Source organism: Anabrus simplex, chromosome 1 (assembly GCF_040414725.1).
Source record: "Anabrus simplex isolate iqAnaSimp1 chromosome 1, ASM4041472v1, whole genome shotgun sequence".
NCBI lineage: Eukaryota > Metazoa > Arthropoda > Insecta > Orthoptera > Tettigoniidae > Anabrus > Anabrus simplex.
Genome location: NC_090265.1, coordinates 1,573,527,915 through 1,573,543,330, shown reverse-complemented (window position 1 = coordinate 1,573,543,330; position 15,416 = coordinate 1,573,527,915). Strand labels below are relative to the sequence as shown.

The window sequence follows — 15,416 nt, the reverse complement described above, 5'->3', positions numbered from 1 at the left end:
ATCTTCGTCATCTCCACACAACAGAACATACTACAAACCACCACAGAAACACGTAATAGTAAATACATCACTCCACCTAAGGTTGGCGTCGTCGTCAGGAAGGGCATCCGGTCGTATAATTAGGCTAAATCCATACAAATGCCAAATCCAGGTAACTGGCAAAATACCAGGATTTATTATTATTATTATTATTATTATTATTATTATTATTATTATTATTATTATTATTATTGTTATCGGAGCCTCCGTGGCTCAGAAGGCAGCGCGTCGGCCTCTCACCGCTGGATACCGTGGTTCAAATCCCGGTCACACCATGTGAGATTTGTGCTGGACAAAGCGGAGGCGGGACAGATTTTTCTCCGGGTACTCCGGTTTTCCCTGTCATCTTTCATTCCAGCAACACTCTCCATTCTCATTTCATAGCATCCATCAGTCATTAATAAATCACTTTGGGAGTGGCGACCCCATCGCACTAACAGCCTATATCTGCTTCATTCATTACAACCCATACCCGGTCAATGACTGGAAAACAGGTTGTAGGTTTTCATTTTCATTAAAGTTATATGAATTATTTCTCGATGTTGTTCTATTACTTTGTTCAAGGTTTTCTGTTCTATATTTTCATTCCCTGCATGTAGGTCTAAATTTGTTAAATGGCAATGTACTATTGTGATATGTATTGTTATTAGGGCCACCGTACTGTAAATGCACTAATTTTCTTTCTTTATACAATATGTAAGACCGAGCTCGATAGCTGCAGTCGCTTAAGTGCTGCCAGTATCCAGTATTCGGGAGATAGTGGGTTCGAACCCTACTGTCGGCAGCCCTGAAGATGGTTTTCTGTGGTTTCCTCTTTTCACACCAGGCAAATGCTGGGGCTGTACTTTAATTAAGGCCACGGCCGATTCCTTCCCATTCCTAGCCCTTTCCTGTCCCATCGTCGCCATAAGACTTATCTGTGTCGATGCGACGTAAGGCCAATAGCAAAAAAAATCAATATGTAAGTATGTAGTCTGTACTTTGCATTTTTAATGTCCTTTTAAACAGGCATTATGCACCTTTGACTGCTTCTCTAATAAAGAAAACTGTGAAACTGTATTTATTCCCGCAGCTTCTGTACTTGCTTCAACACACGCCCACTCGATTTGATCGCTTACAATATGGCGGACGTGCCTTTCAAGTAGATTCAAATATGGCGGTCCAATAGCCACTCTATAGTCCTCTTTCTAGCTCGTTGAGGCCTACAATATCGAAAGCCCATAAAACTGATCAACAATAACATTACCGGTTTGTTGTGATGTGCTTTGTTTCTTCTGCTGCCTCTCATCTCCTATAGATAACATTAATGTTGCCTTTCTGAATATTGACGGGAATTTAAATGCCATCCTCTGGCTCATACGTTCTGATAATTGCTGCTACGTTACACACGCACTGGTTCAGCCCATAGGCCTATTCATACTTTCACTCTTACTGCTAATCGGACATTTTTCTCCATTTACCTCAACCACCAACATGGCCGACCTGATTACATTTTTCACAATCTACCAAATATTTCAGGAAATATGAATCCTACCTAAACAGTGCTTCTAACGACAATATAGAACTATTTTATAATCTTTGGTTTCTTTAATGTTCCATACATTATTACCTCATGAGCTACGATAATGGACATACTCGCGAATTTAAGACAGTGGCATGCACAACAACGTTGAGCACTGCCAACTGGGATTAGCAGTTCAGTCGTCATGGTAATCACTAACTAGTAACGATGGTGATTGTTTGAATAAGCTGCATACCCGCTCGGTCATTAGCCACTATTATTCAGGACGATGTGAAGATGACTATCAGAATGAGAAGCAAAACGCGATTACTCGAAAAGTGAGGGAAGTGGGAATCATAAGAGAGGTGTTTGCTCTAATATCACCGAGCTTGAAGAAAACAAAATGTGATGACCTAAAGGTCCTACGTCCGTAAAACTTATCAAATATATAACATTACATTGACTCACTATTGTTGGTTGAGTTGTTCTGCCACTTTACAAACAGTATCACGTCAACGACGGGTACGATAGCTGGTAGGAAATATATATATATATATATATATATATATATGTGTGTGTGTGTGTGTGTGTGTGTGTGTGTTAGAGAGACGTTAAACAACTAACAGTTACAAGATTGTGAGCAACTGCAAAATTACCTCGATAATGTTATGAGATGGACAGTAGGCAATGCTATGATGAAAAGCAGGGTTAAAAGTCAGGTTGTGAGTTTCGCAAATAGGAAAAGTCCTCTCAGTTCTATTTATTGCCTTGATGGGGTGACATTTCCTTGTGGGGATCATTGTAAGTACCTAGGTGTTAATATAAGGAAAGATCTTCATTGGGGTAATCACAAAAATGGGATTGTAAATAAAGGGTACAGATCTCTGCACATGGTTATGAGGATATTTAGGGGTTTTAGTAAGGTTGTAAAGGAGAGGGCATATAAGTCTCTGGTAAGACTCCAACTAGAGTATGGTTCCAATGTATGGGACCCTCACCAGGATTACTTGATTCAAGAACTGGAAAATATCCACAGAAAAGCAGCTCGACTTCTTCTGGGTGATTTCCGAAAAAAGAGTAGCGTTACAAAAATGTTGCGAAGTTTGGGCTGAGGAGGCTTGGGAGAAGGGATACAGGCTGCTTGCCTAACTGCTATTTCCGAGCTGTCAGTGTATAGATGGCATGGAATGACATTAGTACACGAATACTTTTAAGTGGTGTTTTTAAAAGTAGGAAAGATCGCAATATGAAGATAAAATTGAAATTCAAGAGGACAATATCATATTGGGGCAAATATTCGTTTATATGAAGGTGGGTTAGGGGTTGGAATAACTTACCAAGGGAGATGTTCAATAAACTTCGAATTTCTTTACAATCATTTAAAAAAGCTGGGAAAACAACAGATAGGGAATCTGTCACCTGGGCGACTGTCCTAAATGCAGATCAATAGTGATTGATTGATTGATTGATTGATTGATTGATTGATTGATTGATTGATTGATTGATTGATTGATCGATTGAACAGAAAGAGATAATTACACAATTTTTTAACTTTTAAAAATAAAACCTGAAAATGCAGATTCCCTAGGCCTTGCTGATCAAATACCATCGGGGTAGGACGAGAACAAGAATTGCTGAAACGAGTTAGGAAAGACGAAATTGAGGGGCCATACACAGGTAAGTTGAAGGAAAGTTGGACTCAGTTATGGACCCTGCGGTCACTACTCCGTTCTACCTAGTTGAAATACCCTGGATCATACACTGTGGTTTGATTTGTAACGAGACATGTTAGGTGAAAACTTTCCGAGATATCATTAGAACAGTCAGTATTGTGAGCCTGAGTGAGCTTGAGTCCTTAGAACGTTACATTGTAAATGTAGTGAAATGTAGTGAAATGTAAGTTATTGAAACGGTGTGAAATCAGGTCCCAATCAAATGATCTATTGCAGACAGCAAGTTAAAAAAAAAATTTGCGAACATTTTAGAAAAGAAATATTTTATTCAAATAAAAACATTATTCAGCATATCTCATTTCATGGTATAAATACATAAATATTCGGCATAAATAATTTCCAACTTTGGTTTCATTTACATAATTAATAATGAAAGGTGAATGCTAGTATCTGGTCATGTCAGCTCTCAGTCGGGTAGCAGGCCATTGGCCACTGTCAGCGTCGTCTGTCGATGTTAATCTTGAGGTTTGTCATGTCGTGGGTCTCATCGTCGGCGGTATGCTCTGTAAGCTGTCTGCAGGTCACGAGCAGCGCTGCCGTCCCAGCCACTGGCTGCTGGCGCCCAGCCTCCATGAGCAGTTACGATCTGGGGGGCGGGAGGGTGAGCGTCCTTGGCCAACTTGTTGCATAAGTGGAAGACGGCAAGGGCCAGTGACACCACGAAGGAACCAAAGCTAAGTTGAAGGGCATTCCATGCCTTAACTCCCAGAATTCCCAGCACCAGGGGGATGACAGTCATAGCCTTCAGCAAGAGGAAGATGGCAACGGGAACAATGATCTTCTTCAGCTTGCTCTTCTTAATCTTCTTCTTCAGCTTGCTACGTCCTGCGACAAACAATAGCAACCTATAGCACAGTGTGTGTAGGTAAATAGACGAGTCAGTCATATCCTGTTAAAGAGATAACACGTTAGTTGGTTTTGTTACTCCTTCCATTAGAGGATGGAGACATATTTGTCATTAATCTTGTGTACTTACGTGTTTGAACCCTCTTTCATATCTTGCATTATTTGGTTGTGTATAGAAGTTTGAATTATTTGCAGAATTAGATAAGTGCCCGAGAAGCTCTATCCTACAGTGACCTCAAAACCCCTATTGTCGCCGTGGGCTGAGATCAATTCACCTCGTGACTTTGATTTTTCAGTAGTGTCAACAGTCCCACTCAGATATAGAGGAAAATGGCACCTCTTGATCGACAGAGGAGCTCGTCCTTGCTGGGTATAGACATGCAATAAATTGTCTTCCCTCACTTCCCCAGGGCTCTCAGTCTATGAGTGTGGAGTATCGATTACAGGTTCCCGAAACCTCTCATTGCTTTCAATTACTAGGCTCATCGCTTTAATTCGTTCCTTTCTTTAGCTGATACCATCATTCTCCGTACTTCTCGTTCCCCTACGACTAGTGTTAAGTAGGGATATTGCTCCTTTAGACAATAACTGCCATCAGCACGTTACCCATCAGCCTGACGCTCTGAAGCCACTGAACATTCTACGAGGGCTTTCAATATTATAGTTGGTCCGATGACCTAGATGTTACGCCCGTTTATACAACAAGCAAGCAGTATGGTAGTTGTTGACCAAAGGAGGAGTTAGAATAGGCGACATAAGTTAGGAGGATGCAAGCAGAGAGATCCTGAAACCCTAGATCTAGTTCAAAAGTTATATCAAAGAACAGGTTTCAAAAACCACGTTGAAAATGATTGGGAATGAAAAAAAAAAAATGGCAGCGTGGGTGAAGAAATGTAAGATCAAGCAATATGGAGTCCGTACGGTGAACAACTGTTTAGTGAAGTTATACACATATGTTATAGATTTTCGTGTTGTACTGTAGTTGTCGCGTCTGTTAAGTAACATAACGAAATATAACGTCAAGCTTAGTAGTGCGTGGCCTCTGTCAGTAGGCTGATGATATGAACACAAGTGTACCATCCTCTGCTGCCGTAAGAAGCGTCCAAAGGGGCGCACCTTGGGTGGCGACAAAGTGATTTAGCTGAAGGAGATGACAGTGATACTTTGGAGAATGTTCAGTAGGATTCCTCAGATGGATCTATATTATTTAGTGTATCTTCTGCTTGTATGTCCCAAGTTTTTTTTTTTCGTTTTTAAGGACATTATCTTGTTTTCCTGCTCGTCTCTTCGTTTTTCGTTTTAAATCTTAACAGGTTTCAGTCGTCCTCATCGGGTAAGTCGACAACTCTGATTTTGTCCCCCTTGATCGTTATTTAGTATCATTGCCTGTGGGACGGCAGCCAAACTTTCGCATGGCCCTCCCCTCTCCTTCCCGGATCCTACTGAATTTATAGTTACATGAAAACATATTAGCGTACCATGTAATAAGGAAAACTGTGCCCTACAACCAACATGGATTTTGGATATCAAAATGTAAATTTATCTTTGGATAATCTGACAATCTTTTTTAAATTGATTGTTTATAAAACACTGACATAGAAAAGGAAATCATTTTTCTTCTAGACTTTTGAAAAAAATACGAAGGTCTAATTCGGAGCTTCGATTTAGTATTTACTTTCCCCTCGGTATGTAACTTTCTCTTTTAAGTTCTGCCGTGAGGAGACTGAAAACATATTTTTCAAATCCTTATGTTCAATATACAACAACATAATTAAATACAACCTTGTTTAATCTAATATTAAATACCTGCAGTCTGATAGACGAGTTATGCTATAAGAATATACCAGTTGAAGGTTAAAGCAACAATTATCATCACCAGGGTCCTAATAATCTCCAATTAGTAGAGCAAAGAATTAAACTGTTAACACACCGACCACCATTGATTGTTGGCAATAACAACGCTACTATAATAATAATAATAATAATAATAATAATAATAATAATAATAATAATAATAATAATAATAATAATAAAAATAATAATAATAATTTCGTGCGGCTATTGTTAGCCTGGTGCAGACCTTGTAAGGTAGAACCACCGACGAGGGTGAGTGACGTCTTTTGTGTATGGGGAATGCGTGATATTGTTGTGGAGAACAGTGTTGAGTGTGATCTTTAAGAATATCATGATGTTGGGGACAGTACAAACACCCAAATACCGAGTCGACGGAATTAACCGAGTCTTACATTTTCACGCCCTTTGTTGCCCTTGTCTGTTCTTTTCTTGGCCGATAACTTAATTTTTCGAAGTGTCAGATCTCTTCGGTTTCTTCCCTCTGATTAGTGCCTAGTTGTACTTCCTCTAAAAACAACAATCACCACCACCACCACCACCACCGTGATAGATTAAAATCCCTCGACTTGGATGGGAATCGAACCTAGGACCTCCAGGACCCAAGGCTAGTACGCTGGTCACTCATTCGTGGAGCTGAATAATACACTAATAATAATTCGTAGAGCATAAAATGTTGTTATTGTTCTTGTGTGTTACTAGGTCCTGCAGAATTTTTATAAATCTATACTGACAGGAAATAGTCTCTACTCCATTAAACGAGAGCATTGAACCCTGGTTTGTCATGAAATGTGTTAACTATGCCTGTGAGGAAGTGTACTCTGAACCCACTGGCGTGCAATGTGCAATGCAGGAACATCACTGGTTAATTGAATTAGCGACAAGAGTAGTTACTCTGAGTCCTGCGCTGTACAAGTGAATGGCCGTAAGTAGCGTGACGTGTTTCACACAAGTATGGTATAACATAACTAGAGCGTTGTAATTCACGTTCTAACCTGGAAAGTTTCTGGTAATTTAGAATTATTTATCATATAACTCTAGAATTTGTATGTTATGTATCACTGATTTCTTTACCACGTGATACCCGTTCCTCCCTCAAGATAGACAGAAAAGAATCTGGCTTTTAACGGCTCTATTTTTTTCAGCAAATTGGGAGAGTTTTCTGCTATGAAGTTTTACTCATAACATTGGTCAAATTCTCTACGGGACTCTACTTGGTATGACATTGATTCCCCTTTCATGTGTCAGGCTCCCCCATTTCATTTCCCTACCTGACCAAACGATGGTCTTTTTTTCCCGCAATCCAGCGAGTCTTTTACTTTCGAGCCTTCCAAGGCCCTTCACTTTCCTTAACTGATAAGATAACTTTAATCTGTCGGAGTACTTCTCCTTTCGGTAGTCAATTTACTCACGACGACAATCAATCAATCAATCAATCAATCAATCAATCAACCAATCAATCAATCAATCAATCAATCAATCAATCAATCAATCAATCAATCAATCAATCAATCAATCAATCAATTGAAGAATATAATAGCTGAGATATATCTTCATATTTAAAGCTGCAGGTTCGATCCTGGCTCAGTCCGGTAGTATTTGAAGGTGCTCAAATACGTCAGCCTTATGTCGGCGGATTTACTGCTGCGGGAATAAATTCCGATACCTCGCAGTCACCAAAACCGTAAAAGTATTTAGTGGGACCTAAAAGCAATAACATACTATTACAAATCGTCACTTGGTCTCAGCGAAATGGTCACTGTCATATCACGCACGATAGTCCGTTCTTTTTCGCATCTTCTTCTGCAAGAGCTTTGAGCAAGTTATCGTCGCCGGCCTGATGAGGCTAACAACCTCATCTCAGGCTCAATCAAGACTTAAAAATTCTTGAAAGGATCAGAAATCCGACGTAGGGCCACTTAGCCGGACTAGAGTGCTTGTGAACGTCCTACTTCATGTTAGCTAGAGTGGTGAAATCTACGAGACTATTAAGACTACACAGTGCTTCCAAGTGAGAGGATTGTTCAACACTCGTACTATACTCCAGAGGAGATGACTGATGGGAGATATTTGTCAAGCACGAGATAAGCTGTCGAATACTGATGTGCGAGATAAATCCCTGCTTCATTATCCATAATCTCCGCTATGAGGGAGCTCCTGATGTCTTGAGGATGACCTATACGTGACTTGTGTAGACGCCACTCAGCGTAATCACTACCTTTCCTCTACAGCGCGACTCTCGCATATGTACCTGTACCGTCACTTTCTTTCCAAATACGACATTGATCAGATTAGGTCCAGTGATGCTGAGACTGAAATTCGATCAGAAATATTTCTGCAAAGCATGAGGCTGCAGAACCTCGATTAATTATTAATCGGATTGTTCCTCACAAAGCAGCGCCTCTCTCCCTCGAAAAAATGATTTGCATTTCAAGACGGCAAGTGGGCGATGGAAACTCTGTCTAAGCCTGGGAGGAGAATATTTCGAGCTTCAACATTTGTTGAGAGGATTTTAGTTCAATTTTCACAGACAGAGGAGATGAAGTAGAAACCTATTAAGAATCTTCCTTCAGAGTTATGCACGGTGTGAATGAAAACCCAATTGATCCAGACATTTGTGCAGTAAGCTGTTGACTAGGACGACTCAGGCTCCGATCTCTTGTTCTACCACTAATATAGGACTGGCTTAATGAAGACCAACAGAATTCACTGGGCTTCATAAGGGCAACCGATGGGCTATCGAGCGTTCAAAATGAGACGAGCCCTTGAGGGTGAGACTCGTTTACATGAAAACAGCACGGGATCGCTCTATTCATTGAAAAACGTGGTGAAAAATGAAATGGCGTTTGGCTTTTAGTGCCGGGAGTGTCCGAGGACATGTTCGGCTCGCCAGATGCAGGTCTTTTGAATTGACACTCGTAGGCGACCTGCGCGTGGTGATGAGGATGAAATGATTATGAAGACGACACATACCCCCAGCCCCAGTGCTAGCGAAATTAAGCAATGAGGGTTAAAATTCCCGACCCTGCCCGGAATCGAATCCGGGGCCCCTGTGACCAAAGGCCAGCACGCTAACCATTTAGCCATGGAGCCGGACGAATAACGTGGTGGATCAACCTAATATAGGAGTCCATATTGTTATTAATTATTATTAACTGTTAGAACACGGTCCAAGAATTATTATTTCTCTCCGAGGAGGTAACATTGTAGCTTATGATTCGCCTTCAAGAAAACCATCATAGATAACACTTGGTGCTGAGTTTTCAGGAACTTACCAGTTTACAAGGGAAATGGTGACCCTAACATATATTCTATATTAAAAAATCTTGAGTCCCATATTTTTTGTATAAATTTAAATAAATTCGTCCAGTTAATGGGTGTGTACATGTAGAGGCTGCTTGTTAGGAGAGTGTGGGCACAATACTCGAGTCTATCCCATTTTCCCCTTTTATGAGCGCGAAAAGAGGTACTCGGTCTCGTGAGAACAAGAAATGTCTAATAAGAAAATAAGAAGACACTGTCTTCAGCCTGTCGGAGAGGGGGAATTTTTTACCAAAGAAGAGCTTTAAATTGACAGTACATCCTCCGACATGTGTCACTCACATTTAATTGTTAGCCAATAGCGCCGAGATTTGAACAGCTGTATTAATAATAATATTAAATTATTATTATTATTATTATTATTATTATTATTATTATTATTATTATTATTATTATTATTATTATTATTATTATTTGTTTGACATCCTCTCAACTGATATCGGAATTTGGTCTCACTAGACTCCAAAAGCCAACAATAGAGAATTATCGCACTTGAACGCCCTCAAACACCACCGACCTCAGCCAGGATCGAAACTGTTTATCTCGGAAGTGAGTTGAATGACTGAATACTCCAGTGAAGTCGGTAAAAACTGTGCTACTCTTGAATTAAACTGGATATATTCAGAGAAACATTTCGTGGGTGATTGACGGTGGGTTATATATTGTACTTTCCCATGTCGCCATGCTCTGGAACAGAAGAACAGTGAGAAGCAAGCATATCACCTTGCTCGGTGGTGTCATCTTCCTCGTCGAACTGCAGTTTCACGTCCAGCTGGCCGTGCTCGATGTTGCGTGGTGAGAGCGTGACCTTGGAGCCCAGAGTATCAACCAGAACGTCGTGGGTTCGCACGTATTCCACCGCGCGCTCCAACCAGCCGGACTCACCGCGGGCCTCAGTCGCCTCCGCACCGTTACGTACCACAGACACTGAGTCTGACACCTGTAATAGGGACCACATTAACATTACACTGTACAATTACCATCTCCACCTTATAAAGTCGTAGGTATTAGGAACTAGACTGCCTCGATGGATATTCCGGTCAGATAAAGGTTGAAAAGAAGAAGGGATTGAATATTTAGGGTAAGATTCTGTACAAGAACTTCCTTCATTAGAAGAAGGGAGGGTAAGTATAAATAGTACTGAAGTATTGTTCAACGAGGACAGCATCGATTGAAGACAAAATCATTTTTATTGGAAGAGTAAATGAGAAAGAGAGATCATATTTCTATATGACAGTGTCATGTAATGTTGCTTCAAATGAAGCTTGAGAGGTGATGGTACGGATAAAAGAAGTGAGTCCATCTGCTGGATCCTTAGTAAGGAAGAAAACTCACAAAATAAAGTAACAGTGTAATCCAATCCCTTTTCCCTCTATTTGATGACAGTGTTATTATTCTTACATTAGTTATATTGTAGACCTACATATAATTTACATCCCCTGGTAGATGGAGAGAGTCTCCTGTCTATCAATATTATACGTATTTATGTATTTAGAGTAAGGCTTTTAGTGCCGGGAGTGTCCGAGGACATGTTCGGCTCGTTCGGTGCAAATCTTTCTATTTGACGGCCATGGACGACTTATGCGTCTGGGTGCTAGATGATAATGAGGTAGGGAGAGGATGGAACCTGATGTCACCACATAGCTTACTCCTGTCGACTCACATCAAGGGGTCTGCTCAAGGCTTAACGTTTTCATCAGATGGCGAATCTCCATCAACAGCGTCATATGCCCTCACTCCGTACGAACACTTGGGGGAGGTTTGGAATTAAATTCAGGCTTTTGGTGCCAATCTAATGTTTACAAAATATGTAACACCACTCTCCTACCCTTCCGACCAACATTCTGATGGTAAAATGTTTTCCCACCAACGGGACTCGAATCAGCTAAGCACGGGGTTAGACCACAAGGACTTGACACCTTAGCGATCCTGTACACCAGAAGGGCTCGTCTATCAAAAGAGGGAAGTAGGAGATCTCACAATGTGAGTGTAGGTTGATTAACTCTCGTTCTCTTGTGACTCTGTCAGCTATAGATTTGTGAATACAGAATTCCATTTTTGCATAACTCGTTGCCCGTTCCTTTCTATTTTCGACACACCCATTCTTCTGAGAGCCAAAATACCTCTATTTTTTCTTCCTGATTACTATGAATAATAGTAATAATATTATGGTGTTTATGTCCCACTAACTACTTTTGACGGTGCTCGGAGAAGCCAAGGTGCCGGAATTTTGTCCGCGAGAGTTCTTTTACGTTCCAGTGAATCTCCCAACACGAGGATGACCTATTTGAGCATCTTCACATCCCACCGGACTGAGCCAGGATCGAACCTGCCCAGTTCCGGTCAGAAGGCCAGCCACTTAGTCCGGCGGTTAATGTTAAGAAGGGTTGGTTGCGCAGCTGTACTTCCCCTTAAAGCAATAACCTCCAACACTATACGACTGAAGAATGCGTCGTCAGAAGGAGGCGCTCCCTCTTTAAAGGAATGGTCGACAAATCTGAAACTACGAGGAGTATGATTATTTCGACATTGTTGTTTGATGTTTCCAATTTCAGCTTATAGCTAGAGATCGGATAATCATCCCTGCTGGCATCTAACCGGAGAACATGGAAAAAATGAGCCACTTTCCCCTCACGAAAGTAACAATCGTAGTTAATCCACGTTATTTACAGAGGAACAGAGCGGGCGCACAATTGTAGCGCATCGCTTGTGCTATCCTCTTTAACAGGTGCGGAGAGTGGAAGCGATCGTACTGTGGTAGCCAGCAATAGGAAGTTCGTTAACGTACGGCAGATTATAGCTTTAATTGATGGTGACATTAGGAAGAGTGTATTGTGTCATATTAAACTGTCGAGATTTGAAAGTAATTTCCTTCGATATTGGTTAGCAGCTCCCGTGTACAAGCAACCCGAAATGTGAAGTTTAACGTACTTCCCAGTTCACCTTCTTTTGCCGTTACTTTCATTCTCCCAAGGGCTTAATTTCTGCTCCCATCTTCTTCTGATTAGGGTATTGCATTGTACCTTTAAACAAAGATCACCATCAATAACCGACCATCTGGTTTGAAAATAATGTTCCGGACCAGTCTACCTTGGTTCAAAGGGAGAAACAAACCATTTACGGAGAGTGTGAAGAATACTATAACACTAAATTGTCCCATCAGTATGGATCCCAGGAGGTGAAAGGATTTCTTTTCGGACCAAGAGGATCAACTTTAGTTACAATCCTTAAGTTTTCAAGAAATTTTGTCTGAAAGAGAGAGATAATTGATAACTATTTGTAGAGGTATACTTACGGGAACTGAAATATTTTGTACAACAAAAACGCTATGTTGCCTTGAGAGCTAAATTTAATGAAATAATTCAGGTATTGCTATTTGTTATAACTGATCAGTACACCGTGTATTACTGCATCTCCTGCATGGAGATTCATATTATTTGTTTATATTATTAACATAATTGTTTCTCTCTAGGTTTGGGAATTACAGGATGCCAATAATAGTTACACATGTAATGTGTCAATACAGCTGAATGCAATACTTAATTCTAGTTCTTAAAACAAATAATATACTAGTTAAATTTCATTTACATACTCATATATATGTCGTTTTGAGCTAGGACGATGTTCCTTGAAGAATTGAATCGGTTTCTCGTGACCTGAGCCTGTGACGAGGAAAAAGGCTGTGTTGAGCTCAGCTGCTGGCAATGCTGCGGCTTTGTCATTGTTTATCTGAAATATGGCGTTACGTGCCGTGACTTGCCATGATGAGCATCTCGAGTGAATATTGCACATCCGGGAACGTGTCAGACCACTGGGGAGAATATTTTCCTTGTCAGGAAGATACTGAATTTCATCAACTTCCTTAGGCTCGATATATCCTTATACGGAAGGGAGTAATTTTCCTAATATTTCTGATTGTAAAAGACATTTAACATATTTCATTACTATGTTTTCTGGCTTGAATGGACTATAGTTGTTGCCTAATAATCTGATACATTAAACGAATTACGCTGTCCTAAGAGGTTAATAGACCTCTCGGTAGACACATGAATAACAGCCCAAGACTGGTTAGATTTTCAATTAAACGTGGCAGATTCACAATCCTGTCCTTTCTAGACCAAATGTTGCCCTCCACTGCGCTATTAGGCTTTCAGGAGGAAGAATGCCTTTCATGCTTTTCTCCGGCTCCTTGATTGAACGGTCGACGTAGTGAGTTCACGGGGCCCTGTTTTCGATTCCTGGCCAGGGATTTTAACCTGGTCTGGTTAACTCCTCTAGTTCGGCGAAGGGTGGTTCTGTTCCTTTCAATACACATCTTCATTTACATACAACACATTGCACTATAAACCACCACAGGGACACGCATAGTGAGCACATCCCTCCGCATAGATTTGGCGTCTGGACAGGCATTCTGTGAGCTTTCATTCTGGAGATATTGGGTTTGAACACCCCCACTGTCGGCAGCCCAGAAGATGGTTTTCCGTGGTTTCCCATTTTCACATCTTAATTAAGGCGACGCCTGCTTCCTTCTCACTCCTAGCCCTTTCCTACCCCATCGTCGCCATAACACCTATCCATGTCAGTGCGACGTAAAAGCAAATTATATATAAACAAATTTAAAAAAACTCTACAAGAGCATGTGCTTGCCAGCTGGTGAGGCTAAGAGTATGAGATGAATCTCGGTATATCGAGCAAGAGAATCACCCACATCCTTCCAGGAAAAACTGAGGATAACCATCATTTCTAAAGGTCGGAATTTGAACCACCGACCTTACTCTACAGATGCTCTCATGAATCTACTTTTCGTTGTGGAAATGTTGGTTACAGATAATCTATTCTCAGGTATTACTTAATAGTGCAACATTTTGTAGTTTAACTACTTGTAAGCGTTTTATTTAAAAATAGTATTTAGTCTAGATTTTAATCCCGTCTCTAGATAAATGTGCTGGTCACTCCACACTTAGGTGCACTTCGAAACACATACAGTATGTTGATATTTAAGCGAACTAATGTTGATATACCTGGGAAATGTAGATAATTATGAGCATGTTCATGATGATCTATTTGCAAGCCGCAGTGCAAATTAGTGATGAATCAAACTATGGATCTGAAATAGAGACTAGACTGTCCATCTGTCGGCAGTAATTGATTCTACATATTTTCTTTTAATACAATTCATCTGTACTGTATTTAAAACCATTCCACTGAAAACTAATCTCCCGGTCGTGAAAGACAACAAATACCGTTGAGGATATCGTTACGCTGTCCACGTGACACTCCAGTACTGCAGGCAGGCAGTCTGGCTGGGCGTCAGTCGTTTTGGCAGACCAAGGCCCTAAACGAGCAATGCACCACAGGTTTGTTATTTTTCATTGTTGGAAAATTACTCTTCGTTGAATTCCTGACCACAGCAAGGTTCACTGATCTAACAAGCAACCACATCAACTGTCCAAGGAACATGGAACCGAACTGAATGTTATTACTTTGAATTGACTTACCTTGTAGGAATCCTTCTTGAGCACATTTTCCATCACTTCCACGACCTTCAGCTTCATACAAGCCACTTCACTGCCCTTAGCACATTCGGCGCGCAGCTCATCCAAAGCTTCTTCCTGCCATAGCGAATTATTGTCGTTGACAGTAGTTGCAGCAGCGCATACCGCAACAAGTAGCGGGAGCAAAGCGAGACACTTCCACGACATGATTTGAAAGACAAGACAAGACACTTGACACTCTTGCGGTGGATACGATAGATCGTTTGATGGAGCAATAAATCACGGGCGGTCTTTATAGTGTGTTCACCCCACCAGTGACACTGTCTTTAATTGGCATGCACAATGCACGCACCGCCCCCTCTCCCCTTGCTTGGCCTAATGGTACACATACCGACCTCTAATGTAGGCTCACCAACTTGCTCCGAATATTAACTAGTCTGGCTGGCCGTCGCTAATTCCAAACGAAAGTTCTTGACTGTCTTAGGAGACCACTGATCCTCCTGCCAGCGAGCTCAGTGCCCTCTTTATGTGCCCGACGAGCTTTCATTTTGTTGGCTCAAACAGTGAATACTGATGACTGACTCCAAGTTTTGAATCTCGATTACAGAACGAAGAATGAACATGAATACA

The 15,416-nt window shown here is 40.9% G+C and overlaps 1 protein-coding gene across 1 annotated transcript; it reads right to left on the bottom strand.

The window, feature by feature from the left end:
• Window positions 1–3,707: 3,707 nt before the first annotated feature.
• LOC136880950 (uncharacterized) lies at window positions 3,708–14,993 on the bottom strand. The gene is made up of 3 exons (XM_067153492.2): window positions 14,790–14,993; window positions 10,015–10,231; window positions 3,708–4,098 (listed from the first exon to the last, which is right to left on the bottom strand). Exons 1-3 carry the CDS (start codon window positions 14,991–14,993, stop codon window positions 3,758–3,760), a joined length of 762 nt encoding a protein of 253 aa, XP_067009593.2. The 3' UTR covers window positions 3,708–3,757.
• Between the last annotated feature and the right edge of the window lie 423 nt (window positions 14,994–15,416).

Excerpts from the sequence above, each read along its gene's own strand:
- LOC136880950 (XM_067153492.2), bottom strand. The coding sequence starts at position 14,993 with ATGTCGTGGAAGTGTCTCGCTTTGCTCCCGCTACTTGTTGCGGTATGC. Across the intron at positions 10,232-14,789 it reads TCAAGAAGGATTCCTACAAG|GTGTCAGACTCAGTGTCTGT; the intron begins GTAAGTCAATTC and ends TCCCTATTACAG. Across the intron at positions 4,099-10,014 it reads AGATGACACCACCGAGCAAG|GACGTAGCAAGCTGAAGAAG; the intron begins GTGATATGCTTG and ends TGTTTGTCGCAG.